General features: G+C 41.0%; 1 protein-coding gene across 1 annotated transcript; it reads left to right on the forward strand.

The window, feature by feature from the left end:
- The first annotated feature begins 3,581 nt into the window (after positions 1-3,581).
- LOC125287516 (annexin A4-like) lies at positions 3,582-21,546 on the forward strand. The gene is made up of 15 exons (XM_048233392.1): positions 3,582-3,831; positions 5,038-5,360; positions 5,657-5,688; positions 6,333-6,497; positions 6,874-6,961; positions 7,235-7,329; positions 10,400-10,513; positions 10,839-10,929; positions 11,185-11,264; positions 11,522-11,578; positions 11,748-11,841; positions 13,266-13,361; positions 13,876-13,934; positions 18,585-18,707; positions 19,380-21,546. Exons 2-15 carry the CDS (start codon positions 5,048-5,050, stop codon positions 19,437-19,439), a joined length of 1,467 nt encoding a protein of 488 aa, XP_048089349.1. The 5' UTR covers positions 3,582-3,831; positions 5,038-5,047; the 3' UTR covers positions 19,440-21,546.
- Positions 21,547-22,822: the final 1,276 nt, after the last annotated feature.

A 22,822-nucleotide genomic window follows, 5' to 3' on the forward strand; every position in this document is an offset into this window, starting at 1 on the left:
TGCGGACAGATGTTGGTGCACACCACAGGATGTGGGTTTAACTTATCAGCGCTAACGAGACTTTATAACCTCAGAATGTTGAGGTCTGTAAGAGAGTTTCAAACTGCTATTTCTCGGCAAATTCCTGTTATAACTGCTCCAAAATGTCCAAGACTATGATAGCAAATCTTTATAAACTATGCGACCTTGTGAGAAAATACTTTTGGGAAAGTAACGGGCACCGCACAATCCATAGAATTCCACTGATTGGCTCAAGGAGCTGAGCCAGCAAAAACGTGTGTTTACTTAACGAAATAGGTGGGATTCCTCAGCTTTGACCCACGTCCACCCCTTGGAGAGGTAGTGGGGGAAAAGGAGATGGCTTCCATAAGTATTCCATGCCAGGCCTAGAGCCTGCTATGACATGATCCTTTTTGACGTTGTGAACACATACTTTGATGATCTTACCAAGTAGACCAAAATAAAAGTAAAATATGAAATAATGACAAATAAGCTCCTTTAAGACATAGGCTGTGCTTCACCATTGGTTTTCAAGTTATATTTCTAGATTATTTTGTCAGTAGCCTACAAACGGCTATAGGCATACATGTATTTGCTTAAGTTGGTGTCAATCGAATGATTATGATAAAATAATTACTTCTAACACCTATTAGCCTAACTTATACTAATATCACCTATTAATAGGCTAATATTGGTCCTCTATTCTGAAAAATAGAGGGGGAAACCCGGTTTTTGCATTTCCAAAATTAACTATTAACTATCTAGTTTATAAAGTAATGAATCAGCTATAATCACACATGCGTACCCCCTGATACCTGATATTTAAAATTATAAATTAGCTGGCGGAATCATAGGATATGTTAGATCATATGCAGATGTCAGCCACACAGGCCGCCTATGGAAGTGTTGTAACTTAAAAGTGAAATGTTGCCACCTGCTGGTCATGTAGAATACGTGTGAGACGTTGTGACTGAAAGAAAATGGCGTAAATACAAACTTCAGATCCACTATGAAATCCATAAAGAGATGCTCCGCACATATAACTCTGAAATATGCAAAGCAAGACAGTCTTTTCTTTTCTAACATTATCAATAGAAGTTCAAATAACACTCAGATTCTATTTTCAAATGTTGATAAGTTAACAAATCCCCCTCACAATTAGCACCTGAACTTCTATCAACTAATAAATGCAATGAGTTTTCATCTTTTTTTAAAGGTAAAATTGACAAAATCAGACTCAACATATCTGCTCAATTACAAATTCAACAACCTGAACTTCCAGCAACAAACAGAGGGAAACTAAACTTGATGTCAGAGTTCAGCTTGATAGACTACTTAAACACTTGAAAAAACGTACAGAATCTCAGCCCTTCCACATGTGTCTTAGACACTCTGCCTACCAATTTCTTCAAACTGTTTTTCACCTCATAGCGGCGGATGTCCTTCAAATTGTAAATGTATCATTGCTGTCTGGCACTTTTCCTAAGTCACTGAAAACAGCTGTTGTAAAGCCACTTCTCAAGAAGAATAACCTGATGCCTCCATGCTAAACAATTACAGGCCCATATCCAATCTACCTTTTATTGGCAAAATTATTGAAAAAGTAGTCTTTTAATCAATTAACCACCTTCCTAACATCAAATGGGTATTTTGATTACTTTCAGTCTGGTTTTCGGGCAAATCACAGTACTGAAACAGCTCTCATTAAAGTTTCCAATGACATACGCCTCAACACAGATTCAGGTAAAACATCAGTCCTAGTGCTACTGGACCTTAGTGCAGCATTTGACACTGTTGATCACAATATTTTTACTACACAGACTAGAACACTGGGTTGGATTTTACAGGCATAGTTATCAGCTGGCTAAAATCATATCTACAAGAAAGGAGCTTTTTGTTGCCATCGAAACTGTACCTCAACACCAACGCCCTTGACCTGTGGTGTTCCCCAGGGTCGATCTTGGGGCCACTATTATTCAACCTCTATATGCTCCCACTTGGACAAATCATTCAAAAATAATTTGATTTCATATCATAGCTATGCAGATGACACACAAATTTACTTAGCTCTATCACCAAACAACTATGGTCCCTTGAATCTATGTGTGTCAGTGTATAGAACAAATCAACACCTGGATGTCTCTCAAAATTTTCTTCAGCTGAACAAAGAAAAAACTGAAGTAATTATATTTGGTAAAAATCAGGAAAGACTTAGGGTTGCCACTCTCCTTGACACAAAAAGGGTTGAAGGCAAAGGATACTGTTAAAAACCTTTGGTGTATTAATTGACAGTGATCTAAATTTCAACAGCCACATGAAAGCTTATAACTAAATCAGCTTTTACCACCTCAAAAAATATTGTCAAACTCAGAGGGCTGATGTCAAAACATGACTTAGAAAAACTCATTCATGCATTTATCTCCAGCAGGGTTGATTACTGCAATGGACTGTTCACAGGCCTTCCTAAAAAGACTATTAAACAGCTTCAGGTGATACAAAAAATGCAGCAGCTAGGACTCTAACAAAAACTAAAAGAACTGACCACATTACTCCAATTCTTAAGTCCTTGCACTGGCTTCCAGTAAGTCACAGAATTGACTTTAAAGCACTATTGCTTGTTTATAAATCAGTAAATGGAGCAGGACCTAAATACTTGTCAGACATGCTTCAGCAGTACACACCTTCTCGCCCTCTCAGGTCCCAGGTGAAAACCTGCTAGTAAAACCTACAGTTAGAACTAAACATGGTGAAGCAGCTTTTAGCTGCTATGCTGCTCAGCTGTGGAACCAACTTTCGATGACATTAAAAGGCCCCAACTGTAGCCAGTTTTAAATCTAGACTTAAGACCAAACTGTTCTCAGATCGCTTTCTGCTAACTGTGCCGAAAGTTACAAATTCTGAATCTGCCTGATAATTATTCTACTTTGTCTTTATTACTTTTTTTACTACTTTTTGCCTTTGTTTTTGCTTTTACTAATTATTCTTTTATTTTTAAATGATTTTACCTTTGTGTTTTATGTTTTCTTTTTATTATGATCTTTACCTTTTAACTATTCTTTGACTATATTGCCCTTCTATGCTTTTATTTGTTATTATCGTTTGGTTTTGTTTATGTAAAGCACATTGAATGACCTCTGTGTATGAAATGTGCTATATAAATAAACTTGACTTGACTTGACTTGACTTGTGACTTTCAAGTAACTATTTCAAGTTAAAGATTGCCATCTGCTGGTGATTATGTAGGCTAGACTGTGTTTGATACCTTGTGATTTTCCATTAGACTCGTCCTCATTTTTCCCACAGCACTTCACACAATGTAAACTGTAGCCTAAGGCCCTATGCTTTCTTCATATTACAATATAATTAGCCTGAGGTAACCAACATTTTATGTTTGTTCTATTATTATTATAGATCTGTTTTCGGCATAGTCTACACTGTGCATGACAGGCCTAACCTTACATGCATACTGTTGTAGACTGAAACATACAGGTTATAGGCTAGTAGCTATAGGCCTACTTCTTTTCTGAGGGTCCATTAAAGGCTTAGCAGTGCGTCAGGAAATACGGATGACCCACCATCCAAGTCTCGGTCTGGCTATATAGCCCAACATAAGACAAGTTTACAACAACAATCGCTGAATGCATAGCCATTATTGTAGTGCATCTGACAAATGAGGATTGAGGTAGATTCTCGGGAAGGGTGTTTACATTAGAGTAGACCATTACAGAAGGACCCACCCACGCACGTCAACAGTCAATCACTGACTGTAGCGCAGCTTACTCTTCCTGACTCTCGTCTCCGCAGTGAAGGTGGGCTACATATTTCAAACAAGTAAGCATCTAATTTCCTACAAAGGGTTCGCAGTATGGTGTAGGATACATTATAGTTTGAAGTAACTACGTAGCCGTATGTGTCGCGACTATGTTTGCTACATTAAAATGTTAGAATGTTTGATACATTCAAACACTTCCTCGATTTCTTATTGCATTGACGTGTGGAGCTAATTAACTTAAGTGAGTGGCACGAACACGTCTTATGTTACAGGAACTGATTCCTTTATGTATTGCGCCTTAAGCTAGTGGATGAAGTGATATATAGCCTATGTAATTTCAGTTATTGTTGCGATGACTTTTATCTTATTCAACTTCGCCTCTCCTTGTTCCACCCATAGCTATTATGTAAGAGGGTGCGCTGCTACTACGCGCAGAGTTCTTTGCTTTGCTGTTCGTTGCCATCATCTTAAATTGTTATCGGATGCTTCATAAGGTCTAAGCTCACTTACGCCCTGTAAAACATAAGCTATATATAGTCCGACCACTAAGTAAGATCGTTCAAACACAGGTAGCCAACTGAAATTGTAGTTTGCTTATTCATAAACACAAAGTTGTATAGGCTACAAGGGCATTAGCAGTGAGCTAGGCCAGAGCGTCATTCGCTCTAACTTTCTTTTTTGACAACATTGTAGCACAACAACAGGCAAGATGTTTATTTCGATCCGTCCCTCATTGAAGAATTTAACTTAAACACTGTCAATTGTTACGTCCAGTGGACTGAAATCTGCTGAATTTTGCCTGCTGAAAGGTGTTTTGCCTGTACGACGGCTTTTATTTAGTGGAATGTGTGGGCGGAGGGTTTTTCCATAGACGACCTTTGTCAGGGAATGGTCTTTCCTGGTGGTGGGTTAGGGGTTTTACTGTCTATGGGGCATTGGGGGCTCTGGGTAGGGGTTGCATGGCTAACAAAACAATGGCATGTTGCACTGCCAAAAGGTGCAACTTAAATGGCCTGTTCTAAAATGTCAACACACTTTTTAAAAAGTCCTACAGAATAGGTTATATTTCAATTACATCTTATCCAGACTAAGCCAATGAAATGCTCATAGAGTTGGCATATTTAACCTCAAACATTGTAATGTTCAGAGGAAACATGCTTTAAACAATGTCCGATGTCAGATGTCTGTCTCTCCTGTAGGCCTAGTTGTTGTCCCTTGGCAGTGGACAGAGTCCTTGGTAACTGTAGCCCTCTTCTTTTTGACAGGACCCCTGCTATGAGTTACCCCGGATACCCCCCTCAGTCTGGCGGCTACCCCCCACAGCAAGGGGCCTACCCACCACAGCCCGGTGCCTACCCACCCCAGGCAGGGGGCTATCCTCCTCAGGCTGGAGGTTATCCACCCCAGCCCGGTGCCTATCCACCCCAAGCAGGGGGCTATCCTCCTCAGGCCGGTGGCTACCCACCTCAGGCCGGTGGCTACCCTCCCCAGGCTGGGGGTTATCCGCCCGCTGCAGGCGGTTTCCCACCCCAGGCTGGTGGATATCCACCCCAGCAGGGTGGCTATCCCTCCATGCCTCCTGCCGCAGGTAGGACTTCAGTTGGGTTTTTCTGATGTGATGTTTGCCAGCTGGTTGTGGAAATGTGTTGATGTCCTCTTAGGGCAGGCATGTTATGAAATTATAACATAATGAATGGTAAAAGAGGCTCTCTTTCACAAGAACTGTTTTTTTTCTCTGTTCACGTAGAATATAAGAGAACAGTAAAGTTATTCAGAAAGCCCAACAAAAAGTGTGTGTGTGTGTGTTACAAACCCAACGTTAACATGGTTTAGTAAAAACATGACACTAGCTAAAGTTGTTTGTTTTTTTTTTTTTTGTATCAGGTGGGTGGGGTGGTGCGCCAGGATATGGAGCAGTAAGTATCTATATTCCTAACCAAATGAGTCTGAGTGAAAGGTCAAGTAATACATTTACAATACATGTACAATACATGAATTAGTTATAGTTCATAGCAAAGATTCTAGAACAGAGCCTACTCTGTTCTAGAATCTTTGGTTCATAGTCCAAACATGGTATTTTCCATTTGTCTCCCAAGTGACTTGTCTGTGGCACTTTTCAAATGGTCTGTTTGTGGTTGCTCAACTCACAACTTCTCTGTTTGTGATAGCTTTACCGTAATAACGCCTAATTGCCAGTGTCACACATAACATCTTTCCCCTATTCAGGCCATCAGATTTGTACTGATCCATTGTATATATTTATTGACCTAGAAAAGTCACTTTTACAGAAAGCTGTTAATTTATTACATTGTAATGAGATCCCTCTTTATTTTAGTGGAAACATGCTTAGCTCTTAGCTTTCTCTTGATGGTAACTGGCGAAAAAAAAAACTGTGGGCTAGTGACTGCCCAACCAATTTGCCCAACATGTGGTTTTACTTGCCCCCGGGCCAGTGGGCCATTACTTGTTGAACCCTGTTGAACCCTGCTGATTACTAAGGTGGCTGTTTTGCCTCTGTGCAAAAATCAACTTTGCCGTCAGTCATAGTGTTTCCGTTCAGCCAGGAGGAGCCATGCCCCAGGGATACCCAGGAGCCCCTGCCCCAGGACAGCAGCCTATGCCAGGCTACCCAGGAGGGCCTGCACCTGTGCCCAATCCCTCCATGCCAGGCTATGGAGGTGGTGCCCCGCCTGGTCCATCCACCCCAGCTGTGCCCGCCATAAGTGTAAGATATCATGACATCATCCTACTTAATTTTCTCCTCTGATGGAATATTATTTTGTTTTGATGTGATATGGCAGATGAGAACATTCTAAACCAGATTTAAGGAAGTGCTGAATTTATTCCGTTTGTGCAGACTCTACAACAGCAAATTCTGCTACCGCTTAAACCATATGACCAAACCTACTTCCTCAAACCAAGTATTTGGTCCTAAATGTTTAACTACAGTAATCCACCATAACTCTGTTTTTATTTCTAACATAAATTACCAAGATTGCCACATTACCATGTGTGTCTTTAAATGTATATCTACATGTAAATGTACAACATAATGTTCGTCTTTACATAGATATTGTAAACTGCATTACTTTACAAAACAGAAAGGATACCGGGGCTCTATGAAGGACTTCCCCGGGGCAGATCCACTGAGAGATGTTGAGGTTCTCAGGAAAGCCATGAAAGGATTCGGTCAGTTGCTTAGTGTTTAGAGATGTGTTTTGGGGGACATTCTTGCCAAGGTTAAAATGTATACTCTGTCTTTGCTGAAAGATATTTTTTATGTGAAGATGAACCTGTCAAATGCGGGTCCATTAAGTTTCAAGCTTCAACCTCTAGATCTTACTTTTAAATGTAACATAATTCTTGTACATAACAAAGTCCTAGAACAGTAGGTTTATGTTGAAAGTAAATATGTACTGTTATTGAGGCTTTTTTTTGACGCAGCTCATATTGTCTCCTCAGGCACTGATGAGAATGCCATCATTGAACTTCTTGGAAGTCGTACCATTAAGCAGCGGGCGCCATTGCTGGCAGCTTACAAAACCACTTATGGGAAAGTAAGTCAACAAAGTTTGCTATCAGATGATGCTATTACAGTTTTTTCTGATTGCTTAAGCACATTTTTTGTAACTAGTATATATTAGTATATATACTTTTTGATGAAATTTGGTCTCTGCATTTAACCCAATCGGTGAATTAGTGAAACACAAACAGCACACAGTGTGGTGAAGCACACACTAATCCCAGCGCAGTGAGCTGCCTGCTACAACGGTGGCGCTTGGGAGAAATACAGTGAGGAGTTAGGTGCCTTGCTCAAGGGCACTTCAGCCGCGGCCCACTGGTCGGGCTCGAACCGGCAACCCTCCGGTTACAAGTCCAGAGTGCTAACCAGTGGGCCACGGCTGCCCACTATTGGCTATTTTTGCAAAACTCTACACACAAATAAGAAAACCTTTCACCAAATCAGCCAACATTGTAGTTGCAAAAGCTAATAAACCTTGTTTAACTTTTCACACCTTCGTAAAAATGGTATTTTCGTATCAAACAGTTAACACAAGCCATCACATTAATAAGCACACAATGCGCCAACTACTGTATACACTGATGGTATTAAAACACATCTGGCTTTTGCTTTCTCTGTGCACAAGGTAGGCTATGTCAGTTTGAGGTCATACTTTTGTCATAGTTCTGTAAACATACAGGGATCCAAACATCAAGTATTGGTGTTTATTTACACACAGCAAAACAAAGTCGAAACACAAAATAGTAATTTCACTGAGACAAAAAAAAATCAATCTACATCGTGTCGTCTCCCTGGGTCTGGCCACAAAATTTCATTTACATCACATGCAATGTCCTCTAGTCCAAGGCACCGGGGAAAATATCTTCTGGAATGCCGTATCCAGGCCTGACATGATGCCTGGTCAATATCCCACATGCCTCCTCCATTGCCTGTAAAATGGCTATGCGTTGATGGGAATGACGGTCATAGACCTTCCAGCTCCAGGCAGAGAAGAACTCTTCAATTGGATTTAAGAATGGAGAGTATGGGGGAGGTTGAGTACAGTGAAGAGTTCTGTAAACCAGTTGCAGACCAAAGCAGCCCTATGGAAGCTAACATTGTCCCATATGATGACGTATCTGGTCTGCTCTGGTCTCGAACATTAGTGAGCACGTCATGTAAGAGGTTATGTCAGGTGTCCAGGAATGTAATACTGTAATGTGTGCAGTGTTATATGGGCCCAGGGTTGCATGATGGTGAACAACACCATTTTGACTTATAACTGCATACATAGTTACGTTGTCCTGGGACTTTGATTATGGCACGGTGTCCAGTAATGTTCCTGCCACGTCTCCTTGTTTTAGTGAAGTTACTGTAAAACCTGCCTCATCCACAAAAAGCAGCTCATGGACCCATGGCATCTGCCTCTAGCTCCATCACACTCTGGACAAGACAAAACAAATGCAGCACTGCAGGCCCATGCACAGCACTACAGTATGCACTTCCAGATTCAGTACCAATGATACTATAGCTTACCTGCACATAGTCATATAGCAGGTTTTTTCCACGTTCACTGTTTCTTTCAAAAGTCATAATACAGAGATGCTCACATTGTGTATGTTTTGGAAGGTGGTCCAATCCTCAATTATGCGCTGCTGTATTTCTCGTAGCCTTATGGAATTATTTGCAATTTGCTTATGTATAGTGCTTAGACTGATTCCAAAGTGTACTAATTATCTAAAACAGTTTTCACATGTGACAGTGTGCCAGACAGTTGGCAAAATAGTGTAAATAATAGCCATATGTGTATAGTTTTGCTAGGAGTGTGTTGATCATTTGGAAATTGAGTGTAAAGCAATGAGTTGTGTTTACAGTTCCGCAAAAAGAGTGCAGTACAGTGAATTGTATGGGTATGGCAAAGTTTTGCAAAGTGTGTGTTACAAAATTGCAAACTGAGTGCAAATCAGCGTTTGTGCTTTTAGTTTTGCAAACTCAGTGAGTGATTTTGCTATAAGTATGAATAGTTTTAGAACTATAAATGTGCTATAAGAATCACGGTTAAGGTTTAAGCATTCAGAAAAAAACTGTAAATAGCCTCAGGGGACTGGTTCTCTCATCGATGCATGTCTGTAAACACTGAGGGCCAGATGTACTAACGCTTTTGCGCCCACTTCAGGCGTATTTGTTTCGCAAAGTGCGTGTAAAAACATTGCGAAGTATGTACAAACAGGCCGCAATGAGGTCAAATCGCCGACTGCCTCTCGCGGGAGCTGAAAATGGCAAACTGCGCTTTTCCGTGTTATGCATTCGTGGGAGGATCCGGGGGAAAGTGGGAGTTTAGCATAAGAGATGGGAGGGGAGGTGTAAAGAGTGACTAATTATGTATTCTGCGTTATGTACAAAAACTGCTTGTGAAAGCGCACGTCTATTCTGCGCCTAAAACTTCCGCCTTGTAATCAAAATTGCAGTTAAATGTGTCAATAAGAGAACCTTTCAAAGACCACAGAATTGCTATTTAGAGCACCAGTTTTGTGTCTTTGTACTATATCAAAAGCAACCTTAACTTTCGTTGGCCTTTCGAATGTCTTACTTACACTTTCACTTCATTCACTTAAACTTTCTTTCTTGCTAGATTTGACCAATCTTCCATAGCCTACGTGCGCAAGTAGTTTGAGTAGAACTACTGATCTTCATTATCTCCCTGCTTGTTGACATCTTATCATGTATTGTATTATTTCATGATCACTAAACGTTTGATTCATTTTAATGTTGTCATCAGTTAACTTCATTCAACTGCGCTTGTATGTAGCTCTGCCGTTCAGTTGTGGACATTAATTGCGGTAGGGGACGGAGAAAGGCAGAGAAAGGCGCAGATTACACTATGAATTGAAAGTTTGATAAATACGATGTAAACTTGGGTCTGACAGCGTTCGTTATCTGCGGTTTGTCCATGGCACTGGCTACGTTTGTGAGCGTACGTACATCTGGCCCTGAATTTATAGTGTAGGTGTTAATTCACCTCCATTCCTCTATTTTTATTTATTCACACAGTGACATTAACATTTAGCACTGCCTCAAGGTGCCCAATTAACAAGTCTTGTTATTGTCTTTCTTTTATTTCTAAGGACCTTCTGCGTGACTTGAAATCTGAGCTCACTGGAAACTTTGAGAACCTGGTGCTGGCAATGGTGATGCCCCCAGCCAAGTTTGATGCAGCTGAGCTGAGAGAAGCCATCAAGGTACTCATTCATCCTGTAGCCATCGCTAGTGTTTACCAAAGATCTTCTAGAACCATCTCTCTGGCATTTACATAGAGCCGACCTGTATTTCATTCTAGTATCTTATTGAGCAAAGTCAACTCCGCTATATCTTAAATTACACTACCAGGGTAGCTACACCCAAGGAGTTGTTGACTTTTTAATGACAAGTTTGACGTTACCTCAGGGTGTTAAACCTTGTTGGCAAAGCATAAAGCAAGAGTGTATGTAATTACACTGGGGGTTGCTAAGAGAAAGGAAACATAACAGGTTGTTCTGAGACCACAGATATTCTTCTTTTGGACAGGGAGCTGGAACTGATGAAGCTTGTCTTATTGAGATCCTGTCGTCCCGCAACAATGAAGAGATCCGACAGATCAACCAGATCTATAAAGCAGGTGAGCGCACAGGTGTACTAACTTATTTTCTGCATGTCGCTGACTTCAAACATTTGGGTGGGTCCCCTTCATTTGTGTATGCCAGCTGCATTTCCGTGTACAGTTGAGGCTCTTTTGTGTAGGTCTTTAAAGGTTGAAAAAAGAAACAACAGGACAGCTGATGGTGGATTTTTAAGTTAATAGTTTGAATCATGAGAGAATTTGACCTGTTGTTGGTTTACGATTGATGAATGAATGTTTGTTATTTTCTTCCAGAGTACGGCAAGTCTCTGGAGGACGCGATCAGCAGTGACACCTCAGGACATTTCCGCAGGCTCCTGATCTCCCTCTCTCAGGTAAACTCACCTGTTGCTCCCTCCAAGAACATACAGACCCAGAACTGCAAGATTCACGAGTCATCACTCCAGACCTAATACTTACTATAGACGGGCATACTTTTAAATGTATAAATGTCTATCTAAAGAACTGATAATGTTCGGTAGTACTCTGTACAGAATTCGTAGGAACTAACATACAGTACAATGTCTTTGTATTCTGTATTAGAGCTACATTTAATGATATCCTTTTTGTTATTTTGTTTTCACATTTGTAGGGTAACCGTGATGAGAGAGAAAATGTGGACATCTCTCTGGCAAAGCAGGATGCCCAGGTGATTTACCAAATTACCAAAAAATCTATTTATGTAAAAATGTCAAAGTTATTTATGTAAATATCCCACATCCATGACCTGTGGCAGTCATCACCTTTTGTATGCATTATACAAGCAAGCATGGCCGTTTAAAACTAATACCGTTTTAATATGTTTTCTTTTGTGTCAGAAACTGTATTCGGCTGGAGAGAACAAAGTGGGAACGGATGAGTCCCAGTTCAATGCCATCCTGTGTGCCCGCAGCAAGCCCCACCTGAGAGCAGGTAAATGCTTATTCATTTTCTTCATTTGACTGTCGACTTGCATTACAAACAACCTACAATTATTACAAGGCAAGGCAAGGCAAGGCATGGCAAGGCATGACTACAATTATAACGGGTCATTCCCAGAGGAACTTGAACCTACTGCAAGCTACTGCATGCTAGCCCAGCTCCTTAAGGGGGGTTTACATTGTATGCGCAAGTGGCAGCGCTGCGCTATGAAACCCATTATTGTCAATGGCTTGTGCACGCAAGAACTGGCCTGCCGCTACGCTGACTAAAGCACAGCGCAAACGGCATTTTGCCGTTTAGCCACTTTTGCATGTGCTGCGGTCAAAGTTAAACCATGTTGAACTTTACGCGCGGCACGCTGAACATCATAGGTATTTTGAGTATTTTGCCCGGCGGCAAGCACAACAAAAAATCTTTGGGACATTACCTCAACCAAGAGCAATCTAGCGGCGAGCTTTAGCTGCTACGCTATCACCAAATCACCAAATGCGGTCTTTGCTCAGCTCTCAAGCATGTTTACCGGCCCATTAGAAGACGTGAAGCAGACACACACTACAGTCAAAGTCATGCCTCTCTGTAGTGTCCAAAAATCTGGGAATTTAAAGGAGTCATTTCCTGTTTGGCATTTGCGGATAAACAAGTTTACAAGCTTTTGGCGCCGCAGATAGACACATTTCCGGCTGTTTAGTTCTCGGGGTTCCCTTCCCCTGATAAACACCATCAACAACAACAAAACAACAGAAACAATAACTCAAGATGCTTCAAGAAAAAAGGAATATTATGAAAATGTGTCCTATGGGTCAACCAAAAACCACAAACAGCTCTTTGAAATCTCCAGCGTTGTTGACTGCCCTCTGATTTTGGTCCAGTTTGTGATCCCGGGCAGTGTCCCATTGTGGTGTGTGTTGTAACAGCACACTCACCCTGAAATACTAGAACTTATGAGCTTACATTACCAAAGCCATTCTTTTGTGTATGTATTGATTATCAAGGCCATTAATCTAAATCACAGTGAACTGAAGTAGCCTAGGGAATTTATCTATAATTTATAATTTCTTAAATACACAAAGCCTACATCTGTAAGCAACGTCATAGACTTTCCTGTTGATCAAACAGCTCACAGGACACGTGACTGACGGGTAAGTTAATAAGTTATTGTTTACACAAACGCCTGATGCTGGTCTGGACATTTTAGAGGGATGTAAGAAATGAAACTTGCGTCATTTGTTCTAAAAACAAACAAGGGAATGCACATTCAATGCTGATTGCTAGCACATTTCATGCTTGTGCATTTGTGGCTCTGTGAGGCATGTTCTATGCCAAAAGATTGTGCCAGTTCATGTTAAAACATCAGGGTAGTAATTACCAGCATGTAATAGTGTATACCTTCTAACACATGTCTGATGTGTCTGCAGTCTTCCATGAGTACCAGCAGATGTGTGGGCGAGAGATTGAGAAGAGCATATGCAGAGAGATGTCTGGGAATCTGGAGGATGGCATGGTCGCTGTGGGTAAGTGCATACACACACTCACACACACTCACACACACACACACACACACACACACACACACACACACACACACACACACTCTCACACACAATCAAAGCAGCTCCAGTCTGCTTTGGGACCTGTTACATTGTAAATACTAGTATCTTAGATATGATTAGATTAGATCACATTTACATTTACTGGTAAATAAATAAACTCAAAAAAGGCTAAAAAGGCAAATACACGGGTAATGCAAAACTATTGAAACCATTCTCCTATGTTGGCTTTACTAATTGCAGATGGCAAGAATAATCTTTTCAACAGTAAAGCCTTACCTGACTGAGACCTCTACCATCTCATATATTAATGTTAGCATTAAGCTAGCTTTAATTTAATCTTAACAACAACAACACAACCTTCCCACATCCACAACATGAGGTGGAGAGGGTGCAGTGTAGGTTTCATAAACTACACAGTGAAAAGTGTGCTGAGTCGATATCCTAATCTAATGTCTCCTTCTGGTTTGCTTTCCAGTGAAGTGCATCAAGAACACGCCTGGTTATTTTGCTGAGAGGCTCCACAAAGCCATGGCGGTGAGTAGGAGCCTTATTATGGAAGTCATTCTATGGGCCCTAATTTAAATGGCAGGCCAAGTGCAACGTCTGTCAACACACAAAGTTCTCATGCATGAACTGTTGCAATCGGGTGACATGTGGACACATTGAGCTGAATCATCCATGTTTGTTTATGGAGATCATTCTGTATTTTACATAACTATTATGGAGGTCAATTTATCCGTCTAAGACTAATTAGTGCACTGCATCCTACTGTCTTGGGGACGGGGACTGTACGTGTTTGCATTTTATGACCTTACCGACCTTATAACTCACTGTCTTCAAATATTTATTTATTGAATATTTATTTCATGACTTCAGAAAGATTGAGATGAGTGCTAAAATATAAAAATCAAGATTAGTGTGTCACTCCATTTCCTATTGTTGATATTATGTCATTGTTATTCTCTTCGGTATTGAATGTCAGTTATATACTATACAACTAATATTTTTAAGGTAAAGGTCTTTACCTAAAGGTCTTTGTATTGCCATGGCGCCGCCGCGTTCGGACGCCTTTTTGGTTGCTCCGCCTAACTTGTGCTTATATTTACTCTTTTACCTTTTATTAACCCCTAATTTTTTGCACTTTTCCACTGCACTGATTACGTATGATGGCGTTACACTCCAAAACATCGAAATGAATTGCCTTTTTTTGTTTCGGGATGTTTTAATTGACGATTCTACCTGGCCGACTGAGATTCTCCGAGATGCATCAGGGAACCATGGAGACGCATCTCGGCGCAGAAGGAAAAAACACCGAGGAAAACGAGCGGGGCCCGTAACAGATTGGAATAGAGCTCATAGGCCTCCACTGCCTAGCATTCTCCTAGCCAATGTCCAGTCTCTTGTGAACAAGATGGATGAACTAAGAGCGAGGATACAGTTTCAAAAGAGACATCAGGGACTGTAACATTCTATGCTTTACTGAGACATGGCTAACTGAACTTGTTCCGACAGTGCCATCACTCGGTGGAGTCTTTCTCTGCTGCTCGCTCTGAGAGGACTGAGGAATCTGGAAAATCGAAAGGTGGCGGTGTTTGCATCATGACTAACAGCAAGTGGTGTGATCCTAGAAATGTCACCGTTCTCTCAAAGTCCTGCTTTCGCCTCATCTAGAACATCTAGCGATCGTCTGTCGACCCTTCTACCTGCCCGTGAGTTTACTTCGGTAATATTCAACGCTGTCTACATTCCTCCACAAGCCAACACAGATGCTGCGGTTTCAGAATTGCAAGAAGTGTTAAATAGACAACAACACACGCACCCTGAAGCTGCGCTTATTGTGGCCGGTGATTTCAATCAAGTACATCTGAACCGGTCCATGCCTGAATTTATTCAACACATTCACTTCCCTACACGTGGTGACAACACACTGGATCACTGCTACACACAGTTCAAGAACAGTTACAAAGCGAAGTCTCTACCAGCTTTCGAAAATCAGATCATGCCGCTGTTTTCCTACTGCCTATGTACAAACAGAGAAGTCGGACGGACCCCCAGTGACGAAGGAGGTCAAGCGCTGGACTGACCAATCGGAAGCCAGGCTACAGGGCGCCCTTAGCAACGCGTGACTGGGAGATGTTCAAGACGAACTCTGCTGACATCAATGAGTTTACGGAAGTATCATTGAGTTACATCAATATGCTGACTGATTCCATCATCCCAACTGTAAAGATCCGAAGCTTCCCTAACCAGAAACCATGGGTGGATAGAGAAGTGAGAACGGCATTAAAGACACGCACCATGACTTATAATGCTGGGCTTATTTCAGGGATATGACGGATTACAAAGCAGCATCTTATAGTTTACGTAGTGCAATTAAAGATGCTAAGCGGCGCTATAGAGACAGAGTTGAAGCTGATTTCTTGGAGGGTGATCCAGCACGAGTGTGGAAAGGACTCGAACCATCACTGGCTTTGAAAGAAAGTCCCCTCCTATGATGAATGTGAGTAAAGCCCTCCCTGATGAACTTAATGCTTTTATGCTCGCTTTGACATGAAAAAAACACAGACTATATTGGACTAGCTGCAGCATGTGAAGCAAATGAGGATGCACCTTTCTGTGTATCTGAGGTCGATGTGAGCAATGCCTTTAAGAGGGTAAATTGTAGAAAAACTACTGGACCGGATGGAATTTCTAACAGGGTTTTGAAATCCTGCATGCTGCTCAGTTAGCTCCTGTGTTCACTTATATCTTTAACACATCATTGGCTCAAGAGACAGTTCCTACTTGCCTCAAGCAGTCTGTTATTGTTCCAGTACCGAAAAACAAAAGTCCATCATGTCTGAATGACTACCGCCCAGTAGCCCTGACGTCTACAGTGATGAAGTGTTTTGAGAAGCTTGTGAAAAACATTATCTGCTCATCCCTCCCTGCCTCCTTCGACCCCCTCCAATTTGCTTACAGAGCCAACAGGTCTACAGAGGATGCCATCTCAAACCTCATGCACACCACCTTAACTCACCTGGAGGAGGGGAATGGGAATTATGTGAGGATGCTGTTCATTGACTTTAGTTCAGCATTCAACACGATAGTACCTCTCACCTTGGTCACAAAGATGAAGGCCTTAGGACTGAACACCACCCTGTGTCACTGGATATTTGACTTCCTCACCAGTGGTTAGAGTGGGGGGTCTGACATCTGACTCATTAACCATCAGCACTGGTGCTCCCCAAGGCTGTGTTTTGAGTCCACTGCTGTACAACATCTACACACATGACTGCAAAGCCAACAGTAGTCATACCTCCATCATCAAGTTTGCAGATGACACAGTGATCTTGGGCCTGATTAGTAACAACAGTGAACAGTTCTACTTGGATCAGGTTGATGAGGTGGCACAGTGGTGTCAATCTAACAGCTTGACACTGAATATCAATAAAACCAAGGAAATGGTAGTGGATTACAGAAGGCAGCAGCAGAACTACAGTTACACCCCACTAATGATCAGCGGGCAACCTGTAGAGAGAGAGTCACAAGTTTTAAATACCTTGGTGTCCACATTACTGAAGACTTAACATGGACTGTTAACACTCAATATGTTCTGAAGAAGTCCAGACAACGACTCTACTTCCTTCACAGCTAAGGAAATTCAAAGTTTCTACATCCATCATGAAGGCCTTCTACACTTCAGCGGTTGAGAGTGTTCTAACTGGTAGCATCATCACCTGGTATGGGAACTCCACAGTTAGAGATTGTAGTACTCTGCAGAGAGTAGTGCGCTCAGCTGAACGTACTATAAGAACTCAACTCCCTGCTCTACAAGATATCTATTCCAGAAGAGTACTCCTAAGAGCCCAAAAGATTCTGAAGGACTCTTCTCATCCTCACAATGGATTATTCCTACCGCTGAAATCAAGAAGACGCCTATGTAGTCACAAAGCCAGAACTGAGAGACTCAGGAGAAGTTTTATCCCCAGGCCATCCGAACTCTGAACTCACACTATACTGACTTTGCACACATTCACTCCTCAGCACTCTCAAACATTTCCCAACTCTGAACTCACACTATACTGACTTTGCACTCATTCACTCCTCAGCACTCATGACCCCCCCCCCCCCCACACACACACACACACACCCACACACACCTACAAGACTTTTAGCACTTTTACATCCCTCTCCCTATGCTACAGACCTTTTATTTATTTTCTTATTTCATCACACGTCAAAACACACACACACACACACACACACACACACACATATCTGACTTTCTCCAACTTTTGCACACTTTTTATTTATTATTTTTGATTTCTCCTCCATCTACCCATGTCCTTGATTGCCTAGCCTTTCTGCCCCCCACCCCCACTCCACCCCCCCATCCCCAACACACACACTTACATCATCACTGTCATCACTTCACATACATACAGCACACTGCTTGCTACAGTAAGCCTCCTCTACATACTTGCTGCACACTGCCCCCACACATACACACACATTATTTCATCAGGAAGCTTCTCCAACACACATCCTCTACATACCTACAGCACACTGCCCCCAATACACAGCACATTGTCTCATGAGGAAGCTTCTCCAACACACATATTGCACACTGCCCTCTCCCCACATACACAGCACACTATCCCATCTCCCCTGTCATCCCCCAACACACACACCAAGACCCCTGGCAGTTGGGTTAGCCCTTGAGCCGTGGATCTGCCCGAGGTTTCTTCCTTGGTAAGGGAGTTTTCCTTGCCCTGTTGCTCTTGGGTGCTCCTTGTTGGTGCCCTCCACCCAATCCCAATCCTCCCCCACCTTTTTATGCAGCCCTTGCCACTTAATCTACTAAACCCCTCTTCTACTGCACTTTTCACCCCCCCCCCCATTAATGCACAAATAGGCTGACACCAGACATAATTTCACTGCATTTCTTACTTCCAGTAACTATATGCATGTGACAATAAACTTCCTTGTATCCTTGTATCCTTGTATCCTTTAGCAAACACTTTTATCCCAAGTGACACTGAGTGGTAACAGCGGGTTTGGGAATCAAACCTGGTCCATAAGATTGTCAGACGGCGATGTTATCAGTACACCACCATGCCTGTTGTGTACAGTGTAGGTGTGAGCATATCTGCACACCCAAACTCGCATGTGAAGGTTTGTGTTGTGTTTCCGGTGTGACAGGGGGCAGGCACAAAGGACCGCACTCTGATCCGGGTCATGGTGTCCCGCGCCGAGGTGGACATGCTGGACATCCGACAGGAGTACCTTCGCCAGTATGGGAAGTCCCTCTACAATGCCATCTCTGTGAGTGAAATGTATCCACTGCTCTCCGCTTATCGCAGCCGTGGTCCACTGGTTAGCACTCTGGACTTGTAACCGGAGGGTTGCCGGTTCGAGCCGCTACTGAAGTGCCCTTAAAAGGCACCTAACCCCTCACTGCTCCCCGAGCGCTGCCATTGAAGCAGGCAGCTCACTGCGCCGGGATTAGTGTGTGCTTCACCTCACTGTGTTCACTGTGTGCTGTTTGTGTTTCACTAATTTACCGATTGGGTTAAATGCAGAGACCAAATTTCCCTCACGGGATCAAAAAAGTATATATACTTATACTTATACTTATCTCTCTTTTCATGAGGGAGAGCACACTCTACTGTAGAGGAAAAAACAAAATGTCCACTTGATTTTTGAAAATGTAGTTTCTCTGTGAAATGTTACATCTCTCTTTACGGTTAAAAAAACGTGGACCCTAATACAATCATTTGAAATTGGAGTGGTCAAACGTCAGTAACATATTTGTTTAATGTCGTCATCTCTCTCTATGGTTAGAAAACCCTGGACCCTAATACAATCATGATTAAAGATGGATTGTCCAAGGCACTCTTCCAAATACAATCATTTGAAAGGGGAGCGGTGAAATGACAGTAACATATTTGTTATCGTTTGCTGTCGTTTTCATGCTGTCATTTTTGTTCCCTTTAGGGTGACACCTCTGGTGACTACAAGAAACTTCTGCTGAAGCTTTGTGGAGGAAGTGACTAAAGGACTGACAGGACACTGCTGACACAACTGGACTACGTGGCAATCAGTGTAATCAATCAAGCATAATTTTAGTATCATGCAATACTATATATATATATATATATATATATATATATATATATATGTGTGTGTTTTGTGTTATTAATAGCCAACAATTCATGCATACGCGCATGTCCGGTCATTTAGATGTTTTTATTTTTAACACATTTTTTCAATTTTTTTATGTTAAATTATTTCAATTGGTTTCCAGCAAATGTAAGACACTTACAAGTTTAACATATTTTGTTTAGTTTTTATAGAAGAATTATCAGATCCTGTGGTGTGTCAAACTAGCAGTTTTTTTTCCCCCAAAATTATTTTATACTAGAATTTAGAATTTAACTTCGCCCTGCAGCTAATAGCCAAATATTTCCAAGTAGTACATTTTTCATTTTTCCATTGAATTTCACATTTCCAATACTTGGATACTACTTGTCACTTGAATGTCCTTTATGTTTGTCATGGTGCTGATTAATGTCTCTGCTCTTATATGAAGGTTATTTTCATGTCATATTAACATAGGAAAACACAGCATTGGGTAAAATTACACTCTTTTTTTTTTCAAATTCAAAGTGTAAACTATAGCCTACTTATTTTCTAAGTTTGAGAACGGTAGAATAAGCGTTGCTGAGTGACATTTGTATTGACCCCCTGAATATTTCATTTACAATAGAAAGTAATAATGTAGCCTAGAATGAAATGCAGTTAACATGAAGGGTTGCATTGGGTTTTACAGTGGCATCAAATGGGATTCAGCCCATCATAATCAAGGACCAGAGCTATCTGTTTTAGAGCGTAGAGCAGGAATAGTTCTCAACAGTATATCAGAAATATACTTTTAACAAGGTGTGTGCACCCAGCTTTAAGTACAGTAAACTATATTGCCCTACAGTGTCTCAAATAAATGTACACATTTCATAACATATCAGCCTGCCATGTATGTTTTCGTGCCATTACTTACATTACTCTCATCTCCATTGCCTGTGACCTAGAAAATCAGGTCTTTTTTTCATGTCCAGTATAGGGTGCATACGTGTCATATCCTGCTACCACGCCTTCACGCTGACTTGCTATGTACATGTTCTGTGTTCTAATTCTGTGCTAACCTGTGCCTTGTTTTCCTACTAATGCTAGCTATGCTCATGTTACTAGCAGTGCCTTCTATAACATTAACTTGCCAATTAACCACTAGCATGTGTTTGTAATGCATGTTGGGTAGAGTTGGATCTCATGTACCAGTAATCAATATGAGATAATCAAATAAAAAAGTGAAGTTTTCAGACAATGTAATGCGTGCAAGTGTATGTTATCTCAATTATTTAATCACAAAAGATCATGTATTTTCTAGTTGTTTTTGAAAGACTGCTGAACTAATGTTACTAATGTGAGGTCATGGTCAATATGAATGTTCTGCCTCTTTCCCCTCTAACCAAACAACCACTTCGCTAAATCATTGGAAATTGTTTCTTTTAGAAAGTACCACTTCCCTTCCAGAGAAGCTTTCAATTTTCCGATTTCAGATCCATCTACTTTTGATGTAAAATGAGCTGACATGCTGAATGTCAATCAAGAAATCTCTGTACCATCAAACTCTATAATTACAATCAGTGAACTTATTTTAACATCACCCAGACTTGTGAACTGAAGAGACCATTAAAAATGTCTACATTTGTATCCATTAAAAAATGGATTAGGAATGTTGAATTTTGCAGTGAAGGAATGATGTAATGGATTGTCATTTTGTTGTCCCTTTTGACTGTATTACACATTTCACTTTGTATGATATGGTCTACTAACTACTATCCCTAATTCATCATATGCAATTAGATAAGTCACTGGATTGTGTTGATGTACTTGTACATATCATTTGTACTTAAATTGTATCAGATTGTAAGTTACAAGTTGAAGCAATCCAATTTAATATTGTCAAAAGTATATTGTCAGAGGTAGCCTATATCTTTCATAAAGTATACACTGATTATGTAGCCTATGAGTGTTTCCTTTCTACTGCACAATTCTGATTGGTTGATGTGTATTGGTTGAAATATATATACACTGTCCAGTGTCAGTTGTCTTTATTTCATGTTAAGATATTGTCACAGATGTACCGGTATGTGATGCTGGACCCATAAACAGAATTGATACTTACTAGGTATAAAGGTTAATGCTTCAGTAAGTCTTGACATACACTCAGGAGGTCGAAATCAGTCCAAAACTGATAAACATGGGCAAAGCTGACACATCCCAGAGTGCCAGGACAAGTCGTCAGTCACCAACAAAGATTTATAGTGCAAAAAACTCACAGACAGGTTAATCTTTGCTCTCAAAGTTCTTGGGGTTGAGCTCCAGGTGGTTCTGACTGCACCACTGGACCAGCTGTTCCACCTCCTGCCTGTAAGCAGACTCATCACCATCCTGGATCAAACCAATGACAGTGGGATCATCTGCAAACTTCAGGAGTTTTACAGAGTATACCTACAAAACAAAAATTGGTCATGGGTTAATCCTGAGAGAACTAGTCCGTGGCAAAAACCTGTAAATTTGACTCCAGAAGTAGGCAAAAATGCATGAACTTGAAATACAAAACAGACAGTCACATGAACATAGGTACACATTGAACAAGGCTACATGAATTGACTGGCTTGACTCACAACAGACAAGATATAAAGATACAAAAATCAGCGAGTAACACACGGCATGGTTTAAATGCTGTGGCTGAAGGGGAAGGTGTCAAGGTGTACAGCCAAATTAGTCAATTGAATTGGACTTGTGTGTGTGTGTATTCTACATGATACTTTTATGTCATACTCCTTTTACATGATAATCATCTAACTTAAAGGTACTTTTGGATCTGAGAGGGAAGAAAATCCTTTAAGATATTTGTTTTGACAGCTGAACAGTGGACAGTTGGTGCTCCTTCCCTGTGATTGGTCAACAGACCGTCAGCATTTTTAACAAATTGTTGCATCAATCAATTCATTTCAAATCAAAACAAATATCCAAAAGATTTTCTTCCCTCTCAGATCCCCATCCAGGTTTTACACGCTCTAGAATCTTTGAGTTTTACTGTCTCTGGGGGTTCTGTCTTGTTTTTAGGGTCCACTTAAGATTTATTTTGATAAGACAACTTACTTCCAAAGGTAGATAAAGAAAAGGCTACTGACTTTCTGCTTTCCCTAGTCTGTGTATGTTCTGCTGTTTCTTAATCTTAGGATAAAAGAAGAAAAAATTAATGGTTAAATGGTTAAATTTATTGTAACTGTTAATTCTCTGCTTTAGTCTATTCCTTATAGTCTTTCTTCTCTTCTCCTTGTTTTTAGAAACCAGGTATTGGAATAAAACAA

Source organism: Alosa alosa, chromosome 22 (assembly GCF_017589495.1).
Source record: "Alosa alosa isolate M-15738 ecotype Scorff River chromosome 22, AALO_Geno_1.1, whole genome shotgun sequence".
Lineage (NCBI taxonomy): Eukaryota > Metazoa > Chordata > Actinopteri > Clupeiformes > Clupeidae > Alosa > Alosa alosa.